At 36.1% G+C, this 22,464-nt stretch overlaps 4 protein-coding genes across 6 annotated transcripts; 2 read left to right on the top strand and 2 right to left on the bottom strand.

Moving 5' to 3' along the window:
- Positions 1-1,946: 1,946 nt before the first annotated feature.
- Positions 1,947-8,057, top strand: LOC149740820 (uncharacterized). The gene is made up of 6 exons (XM_089872841.1): positions 1,947-2,235; positions 2,631-2,833; positions 3,192-3,421; positions 3,652-3,709; positions 4,075-4,168; positions 6,954-8,057. Exons 1-6 carry the CDS (start codon positions 2,121-2,123, stop codon positions 7,139-7,141), a joined length of 888 nt encoding a protein of 295 aa, XP_089728967.1. The 5' UTR covers positions 1,947-2,120; the 3' UTR covers positions 7,142-8,057.
- Positions 8,058-8,178: 121 nt separating this feature from the next.
- Positions 8,179-18,689, bottom strand: LOC149740819 (uncharacterized). Of its 2 annotated transcripts, none has more exons than XM_089872825.1 (18): positions 18,535-18,689; positions 17,959-18,052; positions 17,755-17,852; positions 16,972-17,081; positions 16,477-16,710; positions 15,802-15,978; positions 15,286-15,398; positions 14,785-14,943; positions 14,379-14,475; positions 13,750-13,959; positions 13,175-13,315; positions 12,621-12,900; positions 12,123-12,299; positions 10,974-11,823; positions 10,374-10,589; positions 9,603-9,980; positions 9,225-9,316; positions 8,179-8,674 (listed from the first exon to the last, which is right to left on the bottom strand). In XM_089872825.1, the coding sequence occupies exons 1-18, from the start codon at positions 18,606-18,608 to the stop codon at positions 8,575-8,577; spliced, it is 3,600 nt and encodes a 1,199-aa protein (XP_089728951.1). In that variant the 5' UTR covers positions 18,609-18,689; the 3' UTR covers positions 8,179-8,574. The 2 variants fall into 2 exon arrangements, with proteins under 2 accessions (XP_089728951.1, XP_089728952.1); XM_089872826.1 differs by having other exon boundaries at positions 15,802-15,972.
- Positions 18,690-19,658: 969 nt separating this feature from the next.
- Positions 19,659-21,137, top strand: LOC149740818 (zinc finger MYND domain-containing protein 10-like). Its single transcript, XM_089872838.1, has one exon. The coding sequence runs from the start codon at positions 19,744-19,746 to the stop codon at positions 21,055-21,057; it is 1,314 nt and encodes a 437-aa protein (XP_089728964.1). The 5' UTR covers positions 19,659-19,743; the 3' UTR covers positions 21,058-21,137.
- LOC149740817 (putative protein BRICK1-A) lies at positions 21,071-22,388 on the bottom strand. Of its 2 annotated transcripts, none has more exons than XM_089872846.1 (2): positions 22,261-22,388; positions 21,071-22,103 (listed from the first exon to the last, which is right to left on the bottom strand). In XM_089872846.1, the coding sequence occupies exon 2, from the start codon at positions 22,040-22,042 to the stop codon at positions 21,815-21,817; it is 228 nt and encodes a 75-aa protein (XP_089728972.1). In that variant the 5' UTR covers positions 22,043-22,103; positions 22,261-22,388; the 3' UTR covers positions 21,071-21,814. The 2 variants fall into 2 exon arrangements, with proteins under 2 accessions (XP_089728972.1, XP_089728973.1); XM_089872847.1 differs by having other exon boundaries at positions 22,316-22,333.
- Positions 22,389-22,464: the final 76 nt, after the last annotated feature.

The raw sequence follows: 22,464 nt of genomic DNA, 5'->3' as shown, positions 1-22,464 counted from the left end.
AACTTAATAATAATTCGCTATTTTGATCAATTTTAAAATATATTTATAAAATTATGTCACGAAAAAGGTGGATTCATTTATTATCGAAACAACAAGAAAACTTAAATATATGTCCGGCGCCGTGGTATAGTGGTTAGCGCGCCTGCCTGTAACCCAGAGGTAATGAAATCAAGGCTCGACGCTGCTACCGTTGTGGGCGTATGTGTCCTTGGGCAAGGCACTTATGAACAATTGCTCCAACCCAGTGGTCACTAATGGGTTGTCTAAATTATCAGCCTTACCTAAAAAAATGAAAAAATCCAAAAAAAAATCACCCACAAAGTAACATATATGGTAACTCGTAAGCTGGCACGAGGTGTTAAACCCGTGTGATGACGACTGTCGTTTTCCGGCCACGCGAGGATAAAGTAAGTCATTCATATATTGTTGAATTATATCGAGAATTCATAATTGACGATCAAAGTAATAAAAATTCAACTAAATTTAGACTGGATAAGTTACAATGCAGTTCGCATGAAATGTGAGGCAATGATACAAAGAGAAACGAAGATAATGTGTGTGTCCTAAGGTTAGTGCCTTAGTACCGCGTTTATAATAGTAGCCTATACAGAAGACCAAAAAAACAGCCCCAACGTGGCAACTGCATGGCATTGCAAAACAATACAAAACAACCATGTATCGTGTTAATTTTTCATGTTACGGACCAGAACGTGAAACATAAGCTTCACCATAGCGCAACTCGCCTAATCGGGCAATATTTTATATTTATTTTTGAACTAATCGACGGATATAAACGATTCCCCACTCGCCTAACCCTTATAACAGTTATAACTACATAAGTGGCACTCTGGTAGAGGTTGTTTTGGATACGTTACATAAACATGACGCCAAGCATCATTAAGTCTTAATTAATTCGTTCTGTAATTAAATGTATTGTCATACACAACAACGCAATTATACAGCGTAAGGTAAAAAGATTCTATTGTAGTTTAGTCTGCAGAAGTATATATTTATACCATGTTTATACCATAGGCGATTTTGGAATATAGGATGGCGCATGTTTTCAATTTCTTATATCGTCCAGTTTTCTAAAAGTATCGTTGTTAATTGCTAGAAACGCGATTAGGAAATACGATATCCATCTTATCCAACCATACTATTATGGAGATAATATTTATTTAAAAAAATCCTAAACTCCGTGATGTATTTGCCAGAACTGTTAATTGTTGCTGCTCGGTTTAGATTCCTAATAGTGACGTCACAATGAAGTCTTTACTTCCGGTAGAAACGTCGGAGGAAACGAAGATCGAGGACGTTCGAAAAAATATTAAGGATTTGTTAAGAAAGTCGTGTTCACTGTTGCATAACAAGGAAAATCAACGAAACGGGGTTTACGGAAGAAAACCAAACAATTTAAAATCAGAACAATACCGGTTGCCAGCGAGTAAGACGAAAATCAATCCATTGGAGCATCATGTAACTGAGAGACTAAGTTTGGAGCATAATATGGGTTTTAAACTCCCCCAAATAAATCCACTACCGAAAGACTCGCGCCGGGCAAGCGTGAATTTTGGAAATTTATTTTCAAATTCAAAAGTTGAGTTAGAGCTGAGAAAATGTAAAGAGCTGAAACGAGTGAACCGAAGATTCGGTAGAGTTTAAATTGCTGGGTTATATTTTGATTACCCACATTTTTCTTGTTGTGTGCCTTTGCTATACTTCTCTTTCAATTACATCGCATTCTGTTTTAATTAAAAAACTCAATGCAAGTTATTTTATACAGTGTGCTGTGGGTTTAGAAGCCGCAGTACGCTTTTATTTTTCAGTTTACTTTTCGTTTTTTTTTTTTACTTAATCCTGCAACGTGTTATTAGTTCAATAAAATTTACCCGCCAGGTAGCGCTGCTGAGTTCTAAATTGATTATAAGAATTTTGGGAAAAAAATGAAACAAAATGGCTATGTTGGTGCATTTAAAAATTCAGACATAGCTTATCAACAGCGCGTACGAAGGAACGTCGTGGGATACGAAAGGCGAAGTCGGATTAAAACTAAGTGCTTACTGTCAGTATATAGCTTATCACGTGAAATATACCGTCGTATTGATTCTACATATCCTATAATGGGAAGCATTACGTTTGATGGTGACGTAGGCATTACGTCATCAACCTCTACGTCATTGGATCTAACTCGAAGGCGACAACGGTTGGTTCGGCTGAGGGAGCAGTCGTTACGAGGTAAAAAGATTTTCGCTGTGTTAATTAAGTGTATAATGGGGTGGGGGGTGATGGGGCAACTTTTCATAATGTGGGGTAAAATAACATTAAGAAGTTTCCAAAATTTTGAGATGCTACGTAGCCGAATAAAAATCAAATCCAACAAATTATATTCTGCAAACGAAATATATCGATTTAAATGGCAATCAGTTCTTTTATAATAATTTTATTCGAATATTTTTAGGCGAAATATATATATATCTTAGAAAATACAATTAGTCCGACTTGATTTTGTAGGTTACGTATTTCGTAGCACTTTTTCCTGACTGTTATTTCTTTTGATTCGTCCAGCTTCATGAGCATTAGAACAGAGCCAGATTACCGGAATTTGTGAATTTTTTTTTTTTATAAAACAGAATCTTCACGATTATTCATGGAAAGCCATGGACAAAATTTAAACTCCCTTCGTTCTATGACGTTGGATGGGTCACAATCGCCCCCGTTACGTCATAATGGTTTCCAAGGAGTATCGAAACGAAGAGAAGCAAACGCGAGGGAACGACTTAGGGTTCGAAACCTTAACTCTGGGTTCGCAAAATTGAGACGGATTTTACCAACAGTAAGTAAGAAAATAATTGACAAAAATTTAGCGTCACAAGTATTTTCTTAGATTGTGTAAATAAAACTTTTTTTTAAATATCTGGACGTTTAAAAAATATTTTTGTGCATATAGATACACAAATGTTAAGGGAAAAACTTAATTTTGCAACGCGAAAAAATAGTTTTTCCATTTTTACAGAATGTAGTCATTTCGTGGTACACGAATTATTTCTATATTTAATTTATCCATTAACGAATCGTGTTCCCCCCATATATACACCCTACTATGGCCTATACTAAAATATCGCCAAAAATGTCATGTTTGTTCGTATGTATTTTTTTTTTTTCGACAAGTTTATATAGAAATCCTACCCTAGGTTCCACCGAATCGTAAACCAAGCAAAGTCGACACTTTACAAGGAGCCATAGATTATATTCACCAATTAGAACAGTTGCTCGAAGCGACGGGAGGCATACCAGACATTGGGATTTGTTCTGCGGGAAATAATCACCCACATTCCCGCCAGTCAGTCACCGAAAGCCCCTTCTTCCCTGTCACTGACCTCAACCCTGCTATTTCGTCACGCTTATCGCAACGGCGGAAACGGTGAGATGCCATTTTAAGTTTAATATTGCAAATTTGTGTATTTAAGCATAAAATATTTGCACATTTCTGCAGGTAAACGATTTTGTATACTATATGCAGTAATTACCGGGCGAAAAATGCCACACACGAAGTGTTTGTTCAGCTTGAAAAGGAAAATAAACTGTTTTAGCCAACAGTATTGAGTAACGTGTAAAAAAAACGCGTAATAAAATAACGCCATTTATTTGAAGGTTTGCGTTAAACACAGAGGAAGACGCCACAATGACCGAAGAAAAATTATCTGAAACGGTAAGAATTTACTTTTTACTGATTTCTAGGTGCATTGCATATAGGTTTGTGATCAGCGGTATTTATTGTTGTATATTGCGGCTAAGGTTTTTTAAGGTATTGTACTTTTGGGTAAGACAGGACACCTTTAGGATATAATGATCTAAATATCCCTATCTTGTTTTAAACAATTAATAACGGTCTTCGAGATTCGTAAGGATACGGTTTTATAACCCTATGTTTACTATCGAACGGGACGACAATATAGAGTGAACAGGTGTCCCGTCTTTTCCCGCGCTTTACTTAGTTTGTGATATATTTTAGTCTAAGATATAGCATTTTACCATACTGTACTAATTTTGCTGTCACACTTTTGCAAATTTTAGGCTGCGGAAAACGTTTCTCTACACCGGTACTTCCCCTACGTACACGAGCCTGCACCGAATTGTAAGGAAAATCGAGATTACGCAGAACAAACAGGTGTGTTTCATTTTTATATTACATTCAATATTCTGTGTCGGAAACAAAGGATATCTTTCTATTGTTTTAATGTGTAAAATTAAAGTGAATATTTATTCCATTAAAAAACGCAAACTTTCTTACCCATATATTTAATGTTAATATGGGATACCTTTAGCACATAATATCCCATATTTCCCATAAAATTGCCAGCGTTCCTTTAACGTCGTAAAAATACGATTTTATATTTTTGTAAGTACATTTTATTTACTATACCAAATGGGACGAGAAAATCGAATAAAATCATGTTCCATTTTACCCTAAACCAATAGAAATAATAAAAAAACAATGCGTCAGTTACTATTTTCTGTGATTGATTACAATGACGTACTGTGACGTCATAGCGACGGATTGTCTTTTGGAGGTCGAAATTCTCGATAGAACCCGAGCACATTTTTTTGAGAAAATCTAAACTGAAAATCCGAAACGAGATGATCTCTGTTAAAAATCTTTGTGAGCTCCGGCGGCGACGATGCCAGTGAGATGGTCACCTTTGAGGAAATACGTCCTTGCGGGTGCCTGTGGATTTTTCGGGGACAATAGACCATGGGGTCGGGTGGCTAGGATGGGATACAGTTCCATCTCAGGATTTATTGAAAAACTCGTCCGCCGTTCCAAGCGCTATGCACGTTACTCGAGCCATGACGCTGAGACTGAAGGGGTTCGTGGCTCGTTGGTGGGGGTATGGGAAACGTGGGGTGGAATTTTAAGTTAAACCGTGTCTAGCTTATGTACAATAGTATGGCTTGCGTGTAATGCATGGAGTCGAGTAGGAAAGGGTTCGCACGCTATAAGTTCAAAGAAGTCGAATTTGCAAGTTTAATTCGCGTTTGCAAACAGGCTTGCGAGTACACTAACTGCTAAAGCATATATATATCTACATTACCACCAAATTTTTGACGCTATCCATGTAAAAATTTTCAGCTATACATTTAAACAAAATAAAAAAAATACTACTAAAATAATAACTTACACAGTTACATACGTGGTAACTCGTAAGCGAGCAGCAGGAGGTGTATGAAACAGAACCCGTGTTACTACGATTGTCGCTGCCCTGCTGCCACGCGAAGATGAACAAGTTACATTCATTTAAAACTATATAAGCAACCAGTTAACTTGCAATAAATTTAAGTAAAATAAACTAAAACGGATAAGACTCACGTATAATCGAAGGTGTACATTTCCATAAAAGCGTTCATTAACAATATTTACTATACGAAAACTATATCCGATCCTATCTGAAGCGGTTTAGCAGCAAGAAACAGAAAGCGTTCACGCTACTGCAATTAGGCTGGCGGCGCAAAAGTCGAGGAAATCAGCGTGGTTGTAATTATGAAACGTTTCAGCAACCAAGTACACTTGCACGTTTGTGTTGGTGTAATCGTAATGGGCTAATCCTGGTCTAAATCCCACGACCCATGGCATGACATGCTGCGGGACCTTACCCACATAGAATAGAATATAAACAATTTTATATATATTAAACGTCGAGAAATGAACACAAAACGAATACATATTAAGTGAAACGCATTTATTTTGTGTTCTAAACTGATACAGATATGTTTTGTACGTAAGTGTGTTTTTATATTGTTTGTTTTAAAAGGCGAGTCATCAGTATGATGCCCAAACTTAAAAATTTTGCGTTTCTCCTAATATATAGTAGTGTGTATTCAGTAAAACCACTTTTAATAACTTGTCCAATGGAAAAAAGTATTTTCTGGTAAAAGTTGAGTAGATAACATCATACGGTTAAGGCCAAAATCTCTAAAAATACCAAAATGCCTGAAATTTGAAGTTTGAAATCAGACCCTGAGATCGAAGCCAGTTAACGTAAGCGATCGGTGTGAAAAGTGTGCGTCATGACTTTCCCGTGTTGATTGTGACGTCACAGTGGTGACGGTTGCTTGAAATTAAACTACGTGTAACGGTGCGAGACTATGTTTGCCGACATTTTGCTCGCATTGATGTGACAAAGCCTATGCAGAGCTGTGGGTGGAAATTTCACACGAAAATAAACGAAACACTAACTACTTACCGTTACCATATTTGATTTCCAGTTCTAAAATAAGATTGAATATTTACATGTGCGGATTCTTAGTAGAATGGGGGGAAATGGGACACCTTTTCACTCTATTTTCTCGTACATTTTGGTAGTAAACAAAGGACATTCAAAGAATTATAAAACCTTGTCCTCGCGACTTTAATAGACCATTGTTAATTGTTTAAAACACGACCAGGATATTTATATATTTTGTGTTAAAGGTGTCCCATCTTTCTCCACCCCACTATGGTAGGCTGGGGCAAGATAGAACATAAGTTTTTTTTTATTTGATTGACACTTTGTTGCAGGTGTTAATACTGAATAAAAATGATTAATTTTTTACATATAATATATATTAATTTTGGGTGGGATGGTCTATGTATATTTACATTTTCTTTAACTTCCCATTTGGTAGAAACAAAAATATTTAAAATTATATAACCGTAGTACAACGACTGTAAAAGAGCATTGTTAATTATACGCGATTATCGGATAATGTTGAATGAATAAACGAATAAAATTTATTTCTTCCTTTCGGTCACTATAACGACGAGCAAGAGATTTAACAAAAGCGAAAAGACGGGTAGTAACGGTAAAACAACAGTTGTTAAACACGCCTACTGATAAAAAAGAAATATATAATGTCGTAACGGTTTTCATCTATCCCCGACGTACTGTATAACATCAATTCTTATTTCTTTACAGCTGAAAATGCAAACGTCACCAACAGAGAATTCTACCATTCTGAAAGTACAGCCGAACCTAGCGTGTACTTTCCTACCTCGCTACCAAGTTGGGAATTTTCTCCTCTTTACAAATATTCCTCCAACGATCCTTCGCCGCTATGTGGCGGTATTGAGACTACGACTCAACCAAACCCAATAACAGTTTAAATAACATAACATGTTGTTTCGTTTACCTCTTCGAAAACGATGGAAAAGATCATGTTCATTAAATAACCAAAAATAGGGTATCAACAGCAAAACAACAGTTGTTAAAACACATGAAGCGATTGAATTCGGGGTCCGTTTCTCGGCATATTCGTACATTTTCTTAGTGATCAAAAATCAAGAGCAACACACCCTTTTCATTAGACTCTATACGTAAATTGCACCAAATGTCCACGAGTAACCAACACGTAACTCTATGCTGTATTTTCTTTGCTGGTTGGTATGTTGAGCCATACATAAACGGCGTTTGGTGACTTTCTTTCCTACGCACATGTTTATTATAATACGCCTTGGTGTAATTGTCCAACTCTCTGGCATTAACCCAATGACCCTGTAAGCCCGCATGTATAGGACATACTCCGATAAAACGGCAAGAGAGGTCGTCGATATTCAAAGTTTGTATCGACTTTACTATCTTTGGAAAGTTTCCGATCCCGTATTGATTTAACTGCTACGTTTTCTAAAGCAATGATTTGTTTTACTTCATAACGTGTTCCTTATACATGCAGTAACCGTATTTAACACAAAGCACTTTGCTAAAATTAATCGTCTCTTTTCAAACCAACACAGTTAAAATGGCGGCAGTATAGCAGGAACTCAAACAGAAAGATCAAATTTCGTTCGGTCTCCGGTTTTTACACAGAGGCATCAACCGAAACGTGTCTTCCGCTGCCACTTCATGTTACTCACGTGACTGTTGTAGGTTCATTCATGCGTGACATGTGACGTAATGTAAAAAAAACTCGTAACCTGGTACGAGGTGTATGAAACAAAAACCGTGTTTTTCGACCGTCGTGCACCAATACGGGAGGATAAACAAGTTTCATTTAAAGATAGGAATGCAATTGAATAGAGTAACTTATTTATTCTAGCGTTGGCAGAATATGACAGTAGTTATGACACCGGTGGTGTTCTGTTTTATACACCTCGCGTCCGCAATCCATAGTTGAGGCTGTTACTGAAAACAAGAGAATAGATGCTTTACTATAAATATGACTTTATTGGTCTAGTTATAAATTTCGTTGTGAAATTCGAACGTAAAAAAATTCTCACGTTCCGTAGTACAAAACGAACGTACCGCGATTCGCGAACTAAGCCTCTGTGACGTCACAGAGGCATTGCAATCGAGCAATATCGTGGATGCCGGTTTGAAAACATTCTGACAATCAAGCCCGCTCCGACTGAGAGACGAGTGGTGTATATAAAACAAAGGAAATGGTAAAAAGTGTCGGCGCTGTAGCAGTTGTGTACACGGACAGGAACAGAGAGCAATAACGAGCTGTATATCTGACGGTTCCGCGATCACCTTGTAGTGTATGACGTCATCAACACGTGTGACGTCATCGATGAGTATGACGTCATCAGAATATGCTGGGCTATCTGTCGAGGCCTGCAAGCAACTTGGCCAGCATTGGTGAGCAGTCCATACCACTCATGGCAAGGTGAGAGAAACGAGGTTCGTATAACTGAAGTATGCTGGGATATATGGTTGGTGGGTGAACGTTGGTTAGCAAACATAGGAATGGAGTTAACTTATTCTGTATTATGACCAGCTTTTGAGCAGCTTTAAATTGCAAATATAGGATGAAGTTAACTTATTCTGTATTATGACCAGCTTCTGAGCAGCTTTAAATAAAACATAGGAGGTTTATTCAACTTTTGGTGCGTAAGCATATTCGAAAGTATGGGTGGTATCTTGGGTGGATTTACAAAACAAGCATAATATTAATATGAATAATGAAGGGAAATGGGCCAATCCTGACCTAAATCCTAGAACACATGGCGTGCCACTCTGCTTTTTTTGTAGGTGGATAACTGCCAATACACATTTGTAGTCACTAGATTGGAGCAATGAAAGCCAATTGTCTTGCACAGAGACATATACAAATTGTGAAACAAATAAAGTTACAGGAAACAAAACAACCGGCCCATGGCACAGTTGGCCACCATTTCTTGTCATAACGACTGTAGTTTTCCAGCCACACAAGGATAAAAAAGCTACAGTCATTGATTCAAACTCACATACCTTCTTCCTTCGCAACAATAGTTGGAAATATTAATGAGAATAAGCACGGCAGTTAATCGAACACTTTTACTGATCGGGTCTTCTTTCTCATCCTAAACAGAAGTATTAACATATTAAACGAGGTAACTTCTATTTAAAAAACAGACTAACGGTGTCATTTAGGCAAATAGCTCTTTTTTATTTTACATTTGGTTGGACTTTGTCTCTTACGTTTTCATAGCACCAGAACTTTGAAACATCTACAGTTTTAAACACATCAAGATGCAGGTAAACATAAAAACTACTATTCAAACCACTTTAAACTTCACAATTATATTTTCCTGTATACAAGTTTAAACATTTTTTAAAATGTTTTTTTTTGTAAATTGTTTTATTTACCGTGTAATCTTCAATAGGCTGCTTGCCGACATTTCGAAACAAAACTAAAAGTGAAGCGTTTGCCGCCATCAGATCTATGCCTTGCTTTCTGTGTCTTGCACTGATGGATTGTTGCTGCTGATTTGGGGGTTGGGGGGGTAATGGTGTTCTGGGTATTTGAGATGGTAGAATATGGTGGGGTGGGGGGTGGTATGGCCTCTGGTTGTCTTGGGGGACTTTTGGTTGGATTTGGTGAGGATTTGGTGCTATAGTAGATTGACTGGTGCTTGGTGGTGTATGTAGATGCATGGTTACTGTTGTGGGTGGAAGTATTCGTGCTGCTTTGATGGTTGGTTCGTCTTGTGTGGTTTGTGGGGGTGGTCGTTTAACTCCAGCACCCTGGGTAAAAGAAATTGAATAAAAATTAAGAAAGAACACACCAGATTTAGACTTATGGTGCCAAAATACGACGTGTTGACAAAATTTGCGTTTCATTGTGGACGTATAAGTGCCACTCAGCAAGGTAAAAGAATTTAAATAAAAAACACACTTTGGTTTGATGTGTAGAATCAGCTTTTTATTTCAATTTTATTAACATTTTTGGTGGGTAATGGTCTTTTTACCCTAGTACGTAGTTGACATTTTTTGTACTGATTTTTAGGTGAAAAAAGATTGGGACAAAAACGCTTTTTATGACGCCAACAAAGCTAAGTATGGAAATAGTTTTTTATTTCATTATATATTGGCCATAAATCAAAATAAAGCACTGATTTACTAAGAAAACATACTGACCTGTTCTGCTGTATTTGAAATGTGTATGTTAGTTGTTGCTATAGTAACTCCTGCATAAGTTTTTGGAATTCCGGAAGAAATTGTTGATTTTGATTCGACCACACTTGTGTTCGGTTCTGTTGTGTGTTTGGTTTCAAAAGTTGCTCCAGATTTTGTGTCAGATGAAGGAACATCCTTCTCGTTTTCAGTCGGAATTGTAGAGTCTAACATTGGCTTCTGTGGTGAAAATATACAGATTATGGATTAGAGAATATTTGGTTTACTGTTAGCAACACTAACCCAAATTGTTTTGGTGTAATGACAGAAAATAGATTGACAAAATTTCCTCACAATTTGCCAGAAAATAGACTGATAAAATTTCCTAACAAATTTAATTTTAAAAGAACATGCTTAACATAAGCGTTTGCTGCCATGCTAAGCATAGTCTCTCATATGCTTACAACTTCTGGACTTTGTTTTAATCACATATTGATTATCATTTAGTTAAAATGTTCCAAACTGTACATATTTAATTTCAATTATGTATTACATTTTTTTGTAAAAAGATTATTTGGTCATTTAAATAGTTTAAAACAAACTATATGGACAGCTGATATTTACATTTGAAGTGTTTAGTATGCTGGGGATAGGTTTGATGTCTTTCTCTTCCTTGTGTATTTCCTCATCATCCAATATTCCATTCACCATCTCTTTCTTTGCTTCAAGTTTAATATCCTGTGTTTGCGTGTCAGGTATTCCATTTATTGCACTGCTATCTTTGTGTGTGTGGTCCTCGGTGTCTATACCGTTGCACATAGCTGTTTGTGTTGGTGAATTCTCTTCTTTATGGGTCGTCTCCGTTGGTGCTTTGGTGGGTTTCAAATCCACAGATCCTGTAATATTGTCAGATTTCTTAACCTTTATGTCTGTATGATGATTGGATGAGGCTGTTTCAGGGGTTTCCTTGATAGGGGAACTCCCGTCATGTCCGTTTTGTAAATCTTTTGAGTTATTTTGCTTGTTTATGAGAATCGATTGCGATTTAGGGACTTCCCCATGTGAGTTTGTAGCAGGTTTTGAATCATCCACACCGTTAGTGTGAGGTTTATCTGTTTTGGTCTTGACTACAGGCTCTTGTTGCAGTTGGCTGTTTATTCTCACACTCGTTGAAGCTGGGGAAGCAGGGGTATTTGTAGGGGTTGCATGGGTTTTGTTCTTTGACGTATAAGCAGCGGAATTCACATTTTGCTTCGAAAGTACAATAGTTGGATGTATGGGATGGGTCTGTGGGACCATGACTCGTGATACAGCAGCTTCACGGGAGTGAGTGTTTGTGATAGGTGTTATATGATGTGACACACCATGATCGTGGTTGACTTGGGGGTGATGACCGGGTACAGGAAGAGGGGTCTGTCGCTTCTGGATACCAGTTATGTGGTAAAGTGGTTGTCCTTGGTCATCATTGAATAATCTATGGTTATAATAGAGTTAGAAAGTTAAGTTACACAAGTTTTGAAACATCATTTACTCATAAATGTATCTATGACACCATTGACCAGCTGGTTTAGAGCCTAGATATTTCAGTCCGATTAATAACTTAAACACGATATGTATAATGTCCAACTATTATTAACATGGTATGATGTATTAATAAATGGACAAACTCCTTAACAATTAGGCTAACTCTGAATAAAAAGGTCGAAATAGACGCCACTTGCAACCCATATAGACTAGCATTTATTAAGACCTTACCCACACAGAATATTTTACCTTGATGCTGTATGAGGGAACACTCGTTGCAAACACCGGCCAAACTCAGCAGCGGGAAGAACTTGACTCTGTGTGTTCATCCCGTACCTGCTGGCCGCTGCTGCATATTCAGCAAATAATTGAACACGTGGCGTGCTACCCTCAGTGTTGGGGCAAGCTTCATACGTTGCCCATGTCCTGGAGTGGATTATTAAATATTTTAAAATTTGGATTGAAATAAAATTTAAAATTAAATGTACTGGTCAAGGGTTATTTTAAATCCGTGTTTTTAGCACGAACACCTGTGTCGCTAGAGGGCATTATGTGACAGTCGAAAAACCAGGGAATTTGTTCAAGTAACTCGTTCCTAAAAGATTAAACAGCGTTATTGGACAAAGCTATTTTTCAGTATATTTAATTTTAAACCATAAATTTAACTTTCAAACAATAAATTTACTTTCAAACAATAAAGTTACTACGCTTTAATTTGTTTGTAAGTCGGCAGCTTAGTGTACTTACCATAGTTGTGCGAATGATTCCGGGCTTTTATCGAGCACTATATCTGGTGGTGGGGCGGGCATGTAGTGGTAGACAGGGGGAACTGCATGTTTATCTGTGTGGGTGTACATGGGGCCGGCATCTATGGGTTTAGAGGGGCGGAGAGTGGCAGTTGGTGGTTTTGTGGGGTGAGGGGGGTGTGGGGTTGGGGTTGAGGGCCTGGGTTGTGGGTTAGGGACAATATGACGTTGTAATACAGATGGGGGCATTGGTCGAACCATTGGAGTGTAGTTTGTGGGCACTGTGAAATAAAATGGGAATCAGTAGGTTTTAAATTAGGAAAATTATGTTATATTACATATGTTAAGACTGAGGAAGGCTTAATTTTTTTAATGTAAGTTTATTATTACTGGTTGAAAACATGAACCAAACCTAGAAAGGCCTGCCCTGGAATTTTCAAAAAAAATTGCGAAGGGTACACCGGGCGAAATCTTTTAGCAAAGTTTGGTAACCACTGATTTAGAGGTTAGCGTGCAATAGCAGTAAGCTTATCACAGTAGGTGGAATGATCTCACCTCTGTATGCATTATGAGGGTTAGGTGGTCGTTGTACAGGTTGGGGTGGGGGTTGAACAACTCGTCGTGCGATTCGTATTTTCGATAATTGCTCCGATCCAAATGCACGAATATTGATAGTTATTAAGTTGACGATTAAATCTGTAGAAAAGGAGAATTAATGGGAGTTGTAGTACATTGGTGAGTATTAAACTAAGTCTAAAGGAATAATGAAATAGTTCCTTTACCCGAGCATTTATGCTAAAATCAAATGTTTTGAACTCTTTTTAACTGTGATTTTGATTTGTGTATTATTTAAGTGTGCAATCTGTGTTCAGGTTAAAAAATAGCAGAAATAAAAGTTTCCAGATTTTTCTATGAGAATGTATCGGTTTCTGGGTGTAAAATGTTTGAATGGTGTTTTTGTGATACTTAACCTCTTGTTTTGGTAGTTAAACTAAACTTGTTGCAATTGCAAGCAACAGAAATAGTTATACCAATAAATGTAAAAACTACTAAAATAGTTATTTATATAAAGTCTCATAATGGCATTGCATTATTCAAGTAGAAACTTTTTAAGATAGTTTTTAACTCACCTATGCTGTGCGGAATGAGCATTATCCTTGTGCAAGTTTCCTCGCCAAGTTTCGACAGCTTGTACAGTGCTTCCAGTGCGGCAACAATCAGCTCAATATCAGATAATGGTAAACATAGAATGGCAGCACTGATCACAGCATCAGTGACAGCAACTATCAAGTTCTCCTTGTTGGCTTCACAGCTGCATAAGTTGCCTAGGATCTCAAAACCTGCCGAGTATTGGGTTGTAATAGATGTATTTCGAAGTAAGTTTAAAGCCTACATACTGATGAGGTAATGGAACAAATCTGGTATAAATCTTGAAATTCTTTAAATATATTAAAAAGCAGATGTAAAGTAAGCTATAAGCAGTGTCTCACAAGTCAGAAAAAAAAGTAAGAGGGTTTCAATCGTTAAAAAAAATTGTTATTTGTTTTTATATTTTTTAAGGATCTGGTCACGACCCTCAAAACCTTCGGCTTAGCTGCACCACCAATCTAATGCCACCAGTATTGAAAGGCATTAAATCTGCATAGACATTATTAATATGAACTGCAGGGACACCCTGGAATGTTGTCTGTTTAATACAAAGCTTAACAAAGGCATTTCCATAGTTGGAAAAAGTTATTATTCAAGCGAATTCACAAACCTCGTATTCTGTCAAACTTATCAGCAGATGAAGTGCATTGGGTCAATGTTTTGTAAGTGCATTGTGCAATGCTGTATCCAAGATCATTTAGATTCATCTGTAGTGAAATAGGGATGGCTTTTTTTTATAAATTTGTTAATTATACAATAGAATATCAGGTAAACAGCAGTGAACAATTTATGGTATGTTATAACTGTCAAAATAAAACTTATTTTTTTGATATTTTAATATTTACTATTTAAATAAAACCTTCAGAAAATTGAAACTTTGCTTGCAATATTGTAGCAAACTAAGGTGTCTTGGTCTAATAATTAAATAATATAGGCTGCATGCAAGGTACTTGAAGTCCAACTATTCCACAAGAATGAGACATTTATAGCAAAATGGTTATAAGTAATCCACTTACTCTAGACGAGACATTCCCTAAAATATCGAGTCCTGTTTGTTTGAGAGCCGAGTATTCAGAGTGAATACATAGAAATACAAAACGAACTAACTCTCGGCTCTTAGCTAGCAGCACCAAGTTTACTTCTTCAAACGAGAGGTTCAACAACACGAGTGAAATCTGTGGATTATGGTGTATAAAGGTTGGGATATAAATGGGATTTATAGGCGCCAAACTTTGTAAAACACAGGTGAGGCAAAGGAAAAGTTGGACACATTCATATCAAATCATACTCATTGGTTGTGATATTTACTGATTGACCCCGAACTAATAACCGTGATGTTTAGCCCCCGACTTTGAACCAATAACCCCTAACCAAAAACCTATAACTACCAATCCCTAATACTTTCCACCAGCCTAATCTGTAACCTACTGGAAAATTCTTTACTAATGCCTAAATAAGGTTAAAAACCACTAACATAAAACAAGAAATAGTTAAATTTATTCCAATTTCCAGCGAACCTGCAACACACGTTGTCCCTCTCGCTCTTCAATTCCTAACAAACGTTTCGATTGAAATAGAAGCGGCCACTTTGTGGTTGGTTTTATAATTTGTTTTTTCGTCAAGGAATATTCTGTAGAACAAGCAAATTGAATTTTCAATTTTAAAATAACATATAGTTGGGTGGGGGAAAATATGACACCTTTAGTACATAATATCTAAATATACTAATCGTATTTTAAACAATTCTTTTTGAGTCGTGGAGATATGGTTTTATAATAATTTGAATGTTCTTTGTTGACTACCAAATGGGTCAAGAAAATGAAATGAAAAGGTGTCCCATGTTTCCCCGCCCTACTATAACACAATTTTTGTTTATTACTTTTTTTATAACACTCTTAAAAAGCATGAAGAAATTTAGTTAAAATACCAAAAAATGTGTGTATATGATTTTATTCTAATCTACATACAAATTGGTTGAACCAAACAAGTTTTTGCAAAATATTTTGATGCAAATTTAAAAACTCGGACCTCACCTTTATTATCAGAGTCATCTTTAACTGCAGATTTTTCATTCAATTTCAATCTTTCCCGATAAGTTGGTAGCATTTCATCCAAGACCTCAATATTATCCACCGTATCAACCCAAAACTGGATCAAACTTTGTCCATTCTTTTCCAGTTCTTTGGCAATGCAGGCGTATGAACCTTCACCTTGTAAGTGTAGAAAACAAGACTTACATATCAACAGGGCTATCGTCATACCATGTATAATATATGGTCTAGATAAAATCTAGCCCACAATGCGGGCAGCAGTTAGACATCCTTAGATAAAGAACTAAAAAAAGAAGTAATTTAGAAACGCTCTTAAATCATTTACATATTACAGCAATACACTGCAATAAAACGCAAATATTATGTAGCTTAATATCATATTAGAATAATGATAGAATATGATGTAATTTTTACACCCAACAGCAATAGAGCACACTTTTAATATATAGCAGTATAGGCGCCAAACCTGGGGTGGCATGGTGGGCAGGCCAACCCTACAGTTTTTTGCACACATTTACAACCAATAGGTTGAATTAATTTACCAGTGCGCTTTGTCTTACTATCTCTTCCTTTTTCCTACCCTGCTTTATAAAAAGTTTTGCACCTATATATAATATTTATATATAACAAAATACTGAAGAATAAAACGTCACTTACAGTTCGACACAATGCCTGCATGCAACAGTAATGCATTGAGTACTTGCGGACAACGTGGGAGTCGTAATACGTGTCTTGATTCACCAGATAGAAGTGTACATGCGTTGATTGCAAAGTCAATCTCATTAGGAAGACAGGAGATCAGTGACGAGACCAACCGTTCATAATTACAAGGTGAACCATAGCGAGCAGTGATTCGAGTTGAGCTTAAACCGTGGATCTGGCGGTCTTGATCTGTCAAAAAAAAACAACTGTAAATTAAAAAAGCGCAATATTTTTTGTCTTGATCTGTCAAAAAAACAACTGTAAATTAAAAAAGCGCAATATTTTTTGTCTTGATCTGTTAAAAAAACACTTTAAACTAAAATAGCGCAAGAGAGTTATAAAAAAAGATAAATAGCCAAAATTTTAACATTGAATTATCTCATAAAGGCAAAAACAACAGAACATTTCCAGCAGTACATTTGTACGTATTAGGCTAAAAGTTATACACACCACTTATAAATGTAGGATTCCTGGTTCTTTTAATTGAATTATTAAAACGACTTTTCTTGTTTCCTTCATCTTCACCAAAATGGTGAACCTTCTCATATTCTTCAAGGAATCTGAAACAATTTAGGTGTGAGAATAACGCAACTACACAAGCAGTTGTATTTACTATTTATATTCCATTCTATATGGGTGAGGTAAAGAGGACCTCGGATTTAGGCCAGAATTGGCCCATTACCCCAACAACAACTTCTAGTCCAAGACTAACTTTATAAAAGGATGAATGAATGATTGCCACTTATTTATGTTCACATGGTGGAGAATGCATTCACATGATTTCTCACACATTATATACCTAAAACCACTTTACATTTTGGGTGCAAGTAAGTTTGGAATATTGCATTTACAAAATACGCTACATTGTGAAAATGAGTTGAGGAGTATTGCAGATGTTTATATATAGCTTTATATTTTGTAGGAGTAATAAACAGCTTTAACTGAACAGCCAGACAGGAAAAGGTCTTTCAGAAAGGGGAAATACCCAACATAAGTCAACACCCAAACAGCTTAATAAAATAAAAATGTCTTCAGTTTCTGAGCTTAGTATTATTTAGAAAGAGGCTCTACATGGTAACATTAAACAGATGTTTTTAAAAAGCATGTTTAAACCAATTTGGCTTTTGTATGTGGGTATAAATTGGAGCATTGTACAAAACTTAACAATTGTTTTGTGGGAACTTTTTTCAATGTTTTTTTACAACATTATAAAACAGATTTCTAATTCTATACCTTTGATAAACTGCCCTTAACCCATAAGACAATGATGAAGAACACGATGGGAAATTATATTCAGCGAGAAAATCATCCCAAAGCTCTTTCTCAGTTACCTGAAAAACATGAACTCATATTTATTTGAAATATATACTTTATGCTGCTCCATTTAATACAAGGCAGGTTATGCTCATGCAAAATTAATGTTACTACAGAACTGACCTTATTATAACCACCAAGCGAAGTAACACGGTTGTATAAGTCATGCAGATCTAACACTTTCCCTGCTAGGCGCGGGTATGGGATCAACACTTTTCTGAATTAAAAATAAAACGATTTATTGCAAACAGAATAGGACTAAAAATACAAATATTTGTGGATTTTTATTCATTTACATAAGTAAGCTATTGTTACTTATTCTGTTATTATAGGATCAGCATTTTTCTAAGTTTAAGAAACAATTTATTACAAACACCAAAATAGGACTTCAAAATTATAAAATATAGAGATTTATGGATTTGCTTTCCTTTATCATCATTGTTCAGTAGGCTATTGTGTATTGTTAATTATTTTTTCTAATTTCCTAATAAAATCAGTTGGCTGTTAAGTTCGTGCCCAATTATTTTGCCCCAAACTTCATTCCTAACATGTTTTAACCACTGTCATTTTTCCAATTTTCATTTCTTCTTGCTACTTTTAATACAGGTGAAAAAGCAAATTAATGTTACAAAATACTGGTTAAAATTGAAATATTAAAATAGATAAACCACGTCATTTTTAACGAAACACAAAACATACCCTCTATCTTCCAAATATTGCTTGAGCCCATTCAAAAATGCAAGTTTTTCTCCATCGTTGGAAAAGTTGCTCATGTTTACTTGTTAATACTGCTTACATAGCCTATTAAATCTTTATTATACTATGACATTACCCTGTTGCAGAGCATTATTATAAACATGGAGTTAAAATAACGAGAAACATATTATCGAAAAAAATTTCATTAAAAACTAAAATAAATATGTGAGTGAAGTTTAACTATCTCAGACACCCCCCCAATGTATTAAATAACACACGACTGGACATGAGTTATATGATAAATCATCTATTTACAACACAAAACAAACTAAACATACACCAATGGTTTATTATGATAACACCATATGACTATTGTATGTTAAAATGAAGTTTCTCAAAAATAAATAACATTGTAGTAACTTTTGAAACTGAATATTGTAAAAGGGAACTAAAATAATGTTATTACTTTATAACGCAAGTGAAGTTACAAAGATATACGTTACTAAAGAGCTTCTAGTGGGTCTAGCTTAGATTTTAAAATAAACCAAGGCGAGAGGTCTGGCTTGTCGGTAAAATCGTAGAATACGATGCGGTTTGAGAGACTTGACATAAAGCACTGATGCATACGGGCGGCCCTTCCGTGTTTACTGCTCGATTTTACTCGTAGGACTGAAACCCCACGCGCTCTTACTTTCTTTTGTCTATGACTTGCGCGTGGTGCTCACAGTTCGCGGTCGCAAACTGAACGGAAAATCTAGCAATGGCGACCGGTCACGTGATACAGTCAATCCTTCATCTGCATATGACGACATGAGCTGATATCCGTAAGAATTTAAATGTTATGTAAATTATAAGCGAAGAATGTTGCACATTGCGGTAAAACCCGATACCTTTTACTTTCCCGTAGTTTAATATAATATAGGATTGCGTAAAACACGAAACGTTGAATCTTACCACAAACCTTGCTGTAATCAAATGTTTGAGATCATATTCATACTTTTGGATTACTTTAATACTCACTGTGTATGCTAATAAGCTAATACTGATAAAATAAAACGTTTTAACTTAATTTTCGCTTTCGCGGTTAAAAAAGTACCGCCCTTTTAAAATACATTTTTACAGCGCCACCTATTTTAGTTATTATAACAACCGAAATACAAAATACGAAAACCAAGGGTTGGATTCGGTTATCTTTCAATTAAATATTGAAAAATGGCTGAAGATGGACCGCAACACGTTCTTTTGTCAACTGAAGCCGAGATCTTGATCGAAAATCTTGTTAAATTTCCCATAAAAGAAATCGGGAGCCCTCGATGGCAAAAACAACATGAATACTTGGAAAAGATTAATATGCAATCCTTGGTCAGTGCAAGCGCAAATGAGGACGAATTCGTTAAAGAATTGCTCATCTCACTCGGTAAAGTACAATTTATAATCGAAGACCTCATTTCTGTAGAAGTTTGGAAGCAATTCGTGTTTAGTGTAATTGTAAAAACGAACTTTAAACCGCCCACTACTATTCCTATTTATATGGTGTTATACCACGAAGCTACAGTCGCTAACCTGCTGGAAACTGTGTGTTTTCATAAAGAACCATTGGAGTCTGCAGACGAAACCGTGTTGGATTTGCTTGACTATTGCTACAGGAAGTTGTCCTCTGTAGTTGGGGAAACTGAAGAGGAAGAAGATGAGACTACAGAGTCCTCCAGTACCCTAGATGAACTACAGAAACAGGCGCGGAAGATGAACTTTGAAATTGCAGTCAAAGCTGTTTCAATCTTGAGGTACATAACTGATGCAATTGAAAGCCTACCATTGAGTACAAGTGGCAGGTTAATGAACACACACAACATACCATGCTTGCTTGTGGAGTTGTTGGAGCATCCACCTTGGACAAAACGAAGAGGTGGCAAGCTTATGAAATACATTGATAGCCAATGGCAACAAGTAGTTGGCCCTGATGCATTACAACTCACAAAGATAGAAGGGCAAGTCTGGCTGGCCTTGTACAATGTATTAATGAATCCAATCTGTATTTCTAAGTACAATTTTAGCTCTTTCAACAAGGAGCAGATTTTAAAACTGCGGTCACACATGAATGAAGTCCTGATGGATCAATTACCAGTGCTAGGACAACTGCAAGCATACCTACAGCAACTATCCATGACTGAACCAGCGGCTCCGAAATCTGATTTAATCTTGGAACAACTACCAGAAGTGAGAGACCAAATAATGAGAGAAAATACAGGAAAATGGAAAGCGATTGCCAAATACCAGATGAAAAATTTCTTCAACCCAAAACCAGAAGAAATACAGCAACAAGCACAGAGGTTGGCGGACACTTATAATTTCGATGTGATTGAATCTCTTATATCAGAACCACCAAAGTGTGCATGCTGTGGGGCTGAAGCAGCCAAGAGATGCTCAAGATGTAAGCAGGAGTGGTATTGTAAACGGGAATGCCAAGTAAAGCAATGGGAAAAGCATAAAAAAGTGTGTGATGTAATGAAAGAGCGTTCTACATAAAGCACATACTGAATTGGTTTTCAAATATATTTTAAATGTTATAGTGATTACATACTGTGAATACAAAATCTGGTTTCTTAGTTATTGTTTTCTGTTTTTTTGGTTTTTGTTTCCTCGAGAAAAGTAAACTTTTGACAAAATAAGTGAGATAGGATATGATAGAACATACCATCAGAATAAATAAATGCACAATTCAATAACACACAAATAACAATAGATGGGAATATGTATCATTTAGTAAATATGTCACATATACAAGGCGTGTACCAAATTGCAACTGGGTCTGTAGCAAGGTTGAGCGTCTTTAATCTGTACCAATTTGCCATTGGGAGTAGCAAGGTATTATTAACTTTTGACATATTTAAATACTTTGTACAAAGTAGTGCAAAGAGTGCATGAAAAATCAGTGGGGTGACACAACAGCACAGATAATACAAATGTACCACGAAACAGGACAAAGCACCTTGAAAAAGCAAAAAAAAAATTAGGACAAAGTTGTATGCCAATGAAAATATGCAACCTAAAATACTAGGAAAAATTAGGTTAAATATTTGCAGAAATTACCATTTTAACATTGAATTCAAACAGCGACACAAATATGCAACAAAAATTTAACGCAAGGCAACAATTTGATTATATAAAAAAATTGAAATATGTTTATAACACTCAATTTTGAATATCGTATTCTTATCTGCTTAAAGGAAGTAAACCATTGGTTTCATTCAAATAATTTCATTGAAGAATTTCTTATATTTGTTTAACTTAATGTTTCACCCATCGAAACTCTTGCTTCAATATATTCAATCCTCCTTTCCAAAGCTGTTAGTTTTTCATTTAATGTGGCAAGCCTTGAACGGCAAGATAAATCAAAACCATTTAAAAAGTCAGCAATCTTCTTAATACTGCTAGAAATAACTTCAATATATTCACGGTTTGCCCAGTCCCTTTGTATTTGCCTCTGAACTTCGTCCCCACGAGCTGCCATGATAGTATTCCACTATTCCTTTTGTGTTAAAGTTTTTAGGTTTCCATGTGAAGTTTGTGATCTAAAACACACAGTATCTGTATTAAAGAAGGGCAGTTTTAAAAATGGCCATCTCGTTACGTTACATTTACACCAAAATATCGGTAACAATTTACAATGCATATTTCCATAAACAATCGTACAAGCTCAATTTTGTAACATTTAATAAAAAAACTTACTAAACTTCTCTATTGACAACAGTTCTTTTACTGAATTTGGGTGGGACTTACCTACCTAAACATTTGTCATACCTCGAACTAATTGTTGTCGAATGTACCGACCAACGTCAACTTCAGTAAATTCGCCACGTTACTCGGACCCCGCCCCCAAAAAAGATAGGGGAACAGCAGCGTTTATCACAAAGGGCATGAATGCTTGTCCTG

Source organism: Ciona robusta, chromosome 2 (genome assembly GCF_009617815.1).
Source record: "Ciona robusta chromosome 2, ASM961781v2".
Taxonomy (NCBI): domain Eukaryota; kingdom Metazoa; phylum Chordata; class Ascidiacea; order Phlebobranchia; family Cionidae; genus Ciona; species Ciona robusta.
The sequence above is the reverse complement of the archived record's forward strand: the minus strand, read 5'-3'. Positions and strand labels throughout refer to the sequence as shown.

What these genes read in the sequence shown, in the direction of transcription:
- LOC149740819 (XM_089872825.1), bottom strand. Translation starts at nt 18,608, where the DNA reads ATGAGCAACTTTTCCAACGATGGAGAAAAACTTGCATTTTTGAATGGG. An exon ending in TAAGTTTGACAGAATACGAG is followed by an intron (nt 13,960 to 14,378) that starts GTTTGTGAATTC and finishes AATACTCGGCAG; the next exon opens with GTTTTGAGATCCTAGGCAAC. An exon ending in GCTCATTCCGCACAGCATAG is followed by an intron (nt 13,316 to 13,749) that starts GTGAGTTAAAAA and finishes CCTTTTCTACAG; the next exon opens with ATTTAATCGTCAACTTAATA.
- LOC149740817 (XM_089872846.1), bottom strand. Translation starts at nt 22,042, where the DNA reads ATGGCAGCTCGTGGGGACGAAGTTCAGAGGCAAATACAAAGGGACTGG.
- LOC149740820 (XM_089872841.1), top strand. Translation starts at nt 2,121, where the DNA reads ATGGGAAGCATTACGTTTGATGGTGACGTAGGCATTACGTCATCAACC. An exon ending in GAGGGAGCAGTCGTTACGAG is followed by an intron (nt 2,236 to 2,630) that starts GTAAAAAGATTT and finishes TTTATAAAACAG; the next exon opens with AATCTTCACGATTATTCATG. An exon ending in TGAGACGGATTTTACCAACA is followed by an intron (nt 2,834 to 3,191) that starts GTAAGTAAGAAA and finishes ATCCTACCCTAG; the next exon opens with GTTCCACCGAATCGTAAACC.
- LOC149740818 (XM_089872838.1), top strand. Translation starts at nt 19,744, where the DNA reads ATGGCTGAAGATGGACCGCAACACGTTCTTTTGTCAACTGAAGCCGAG.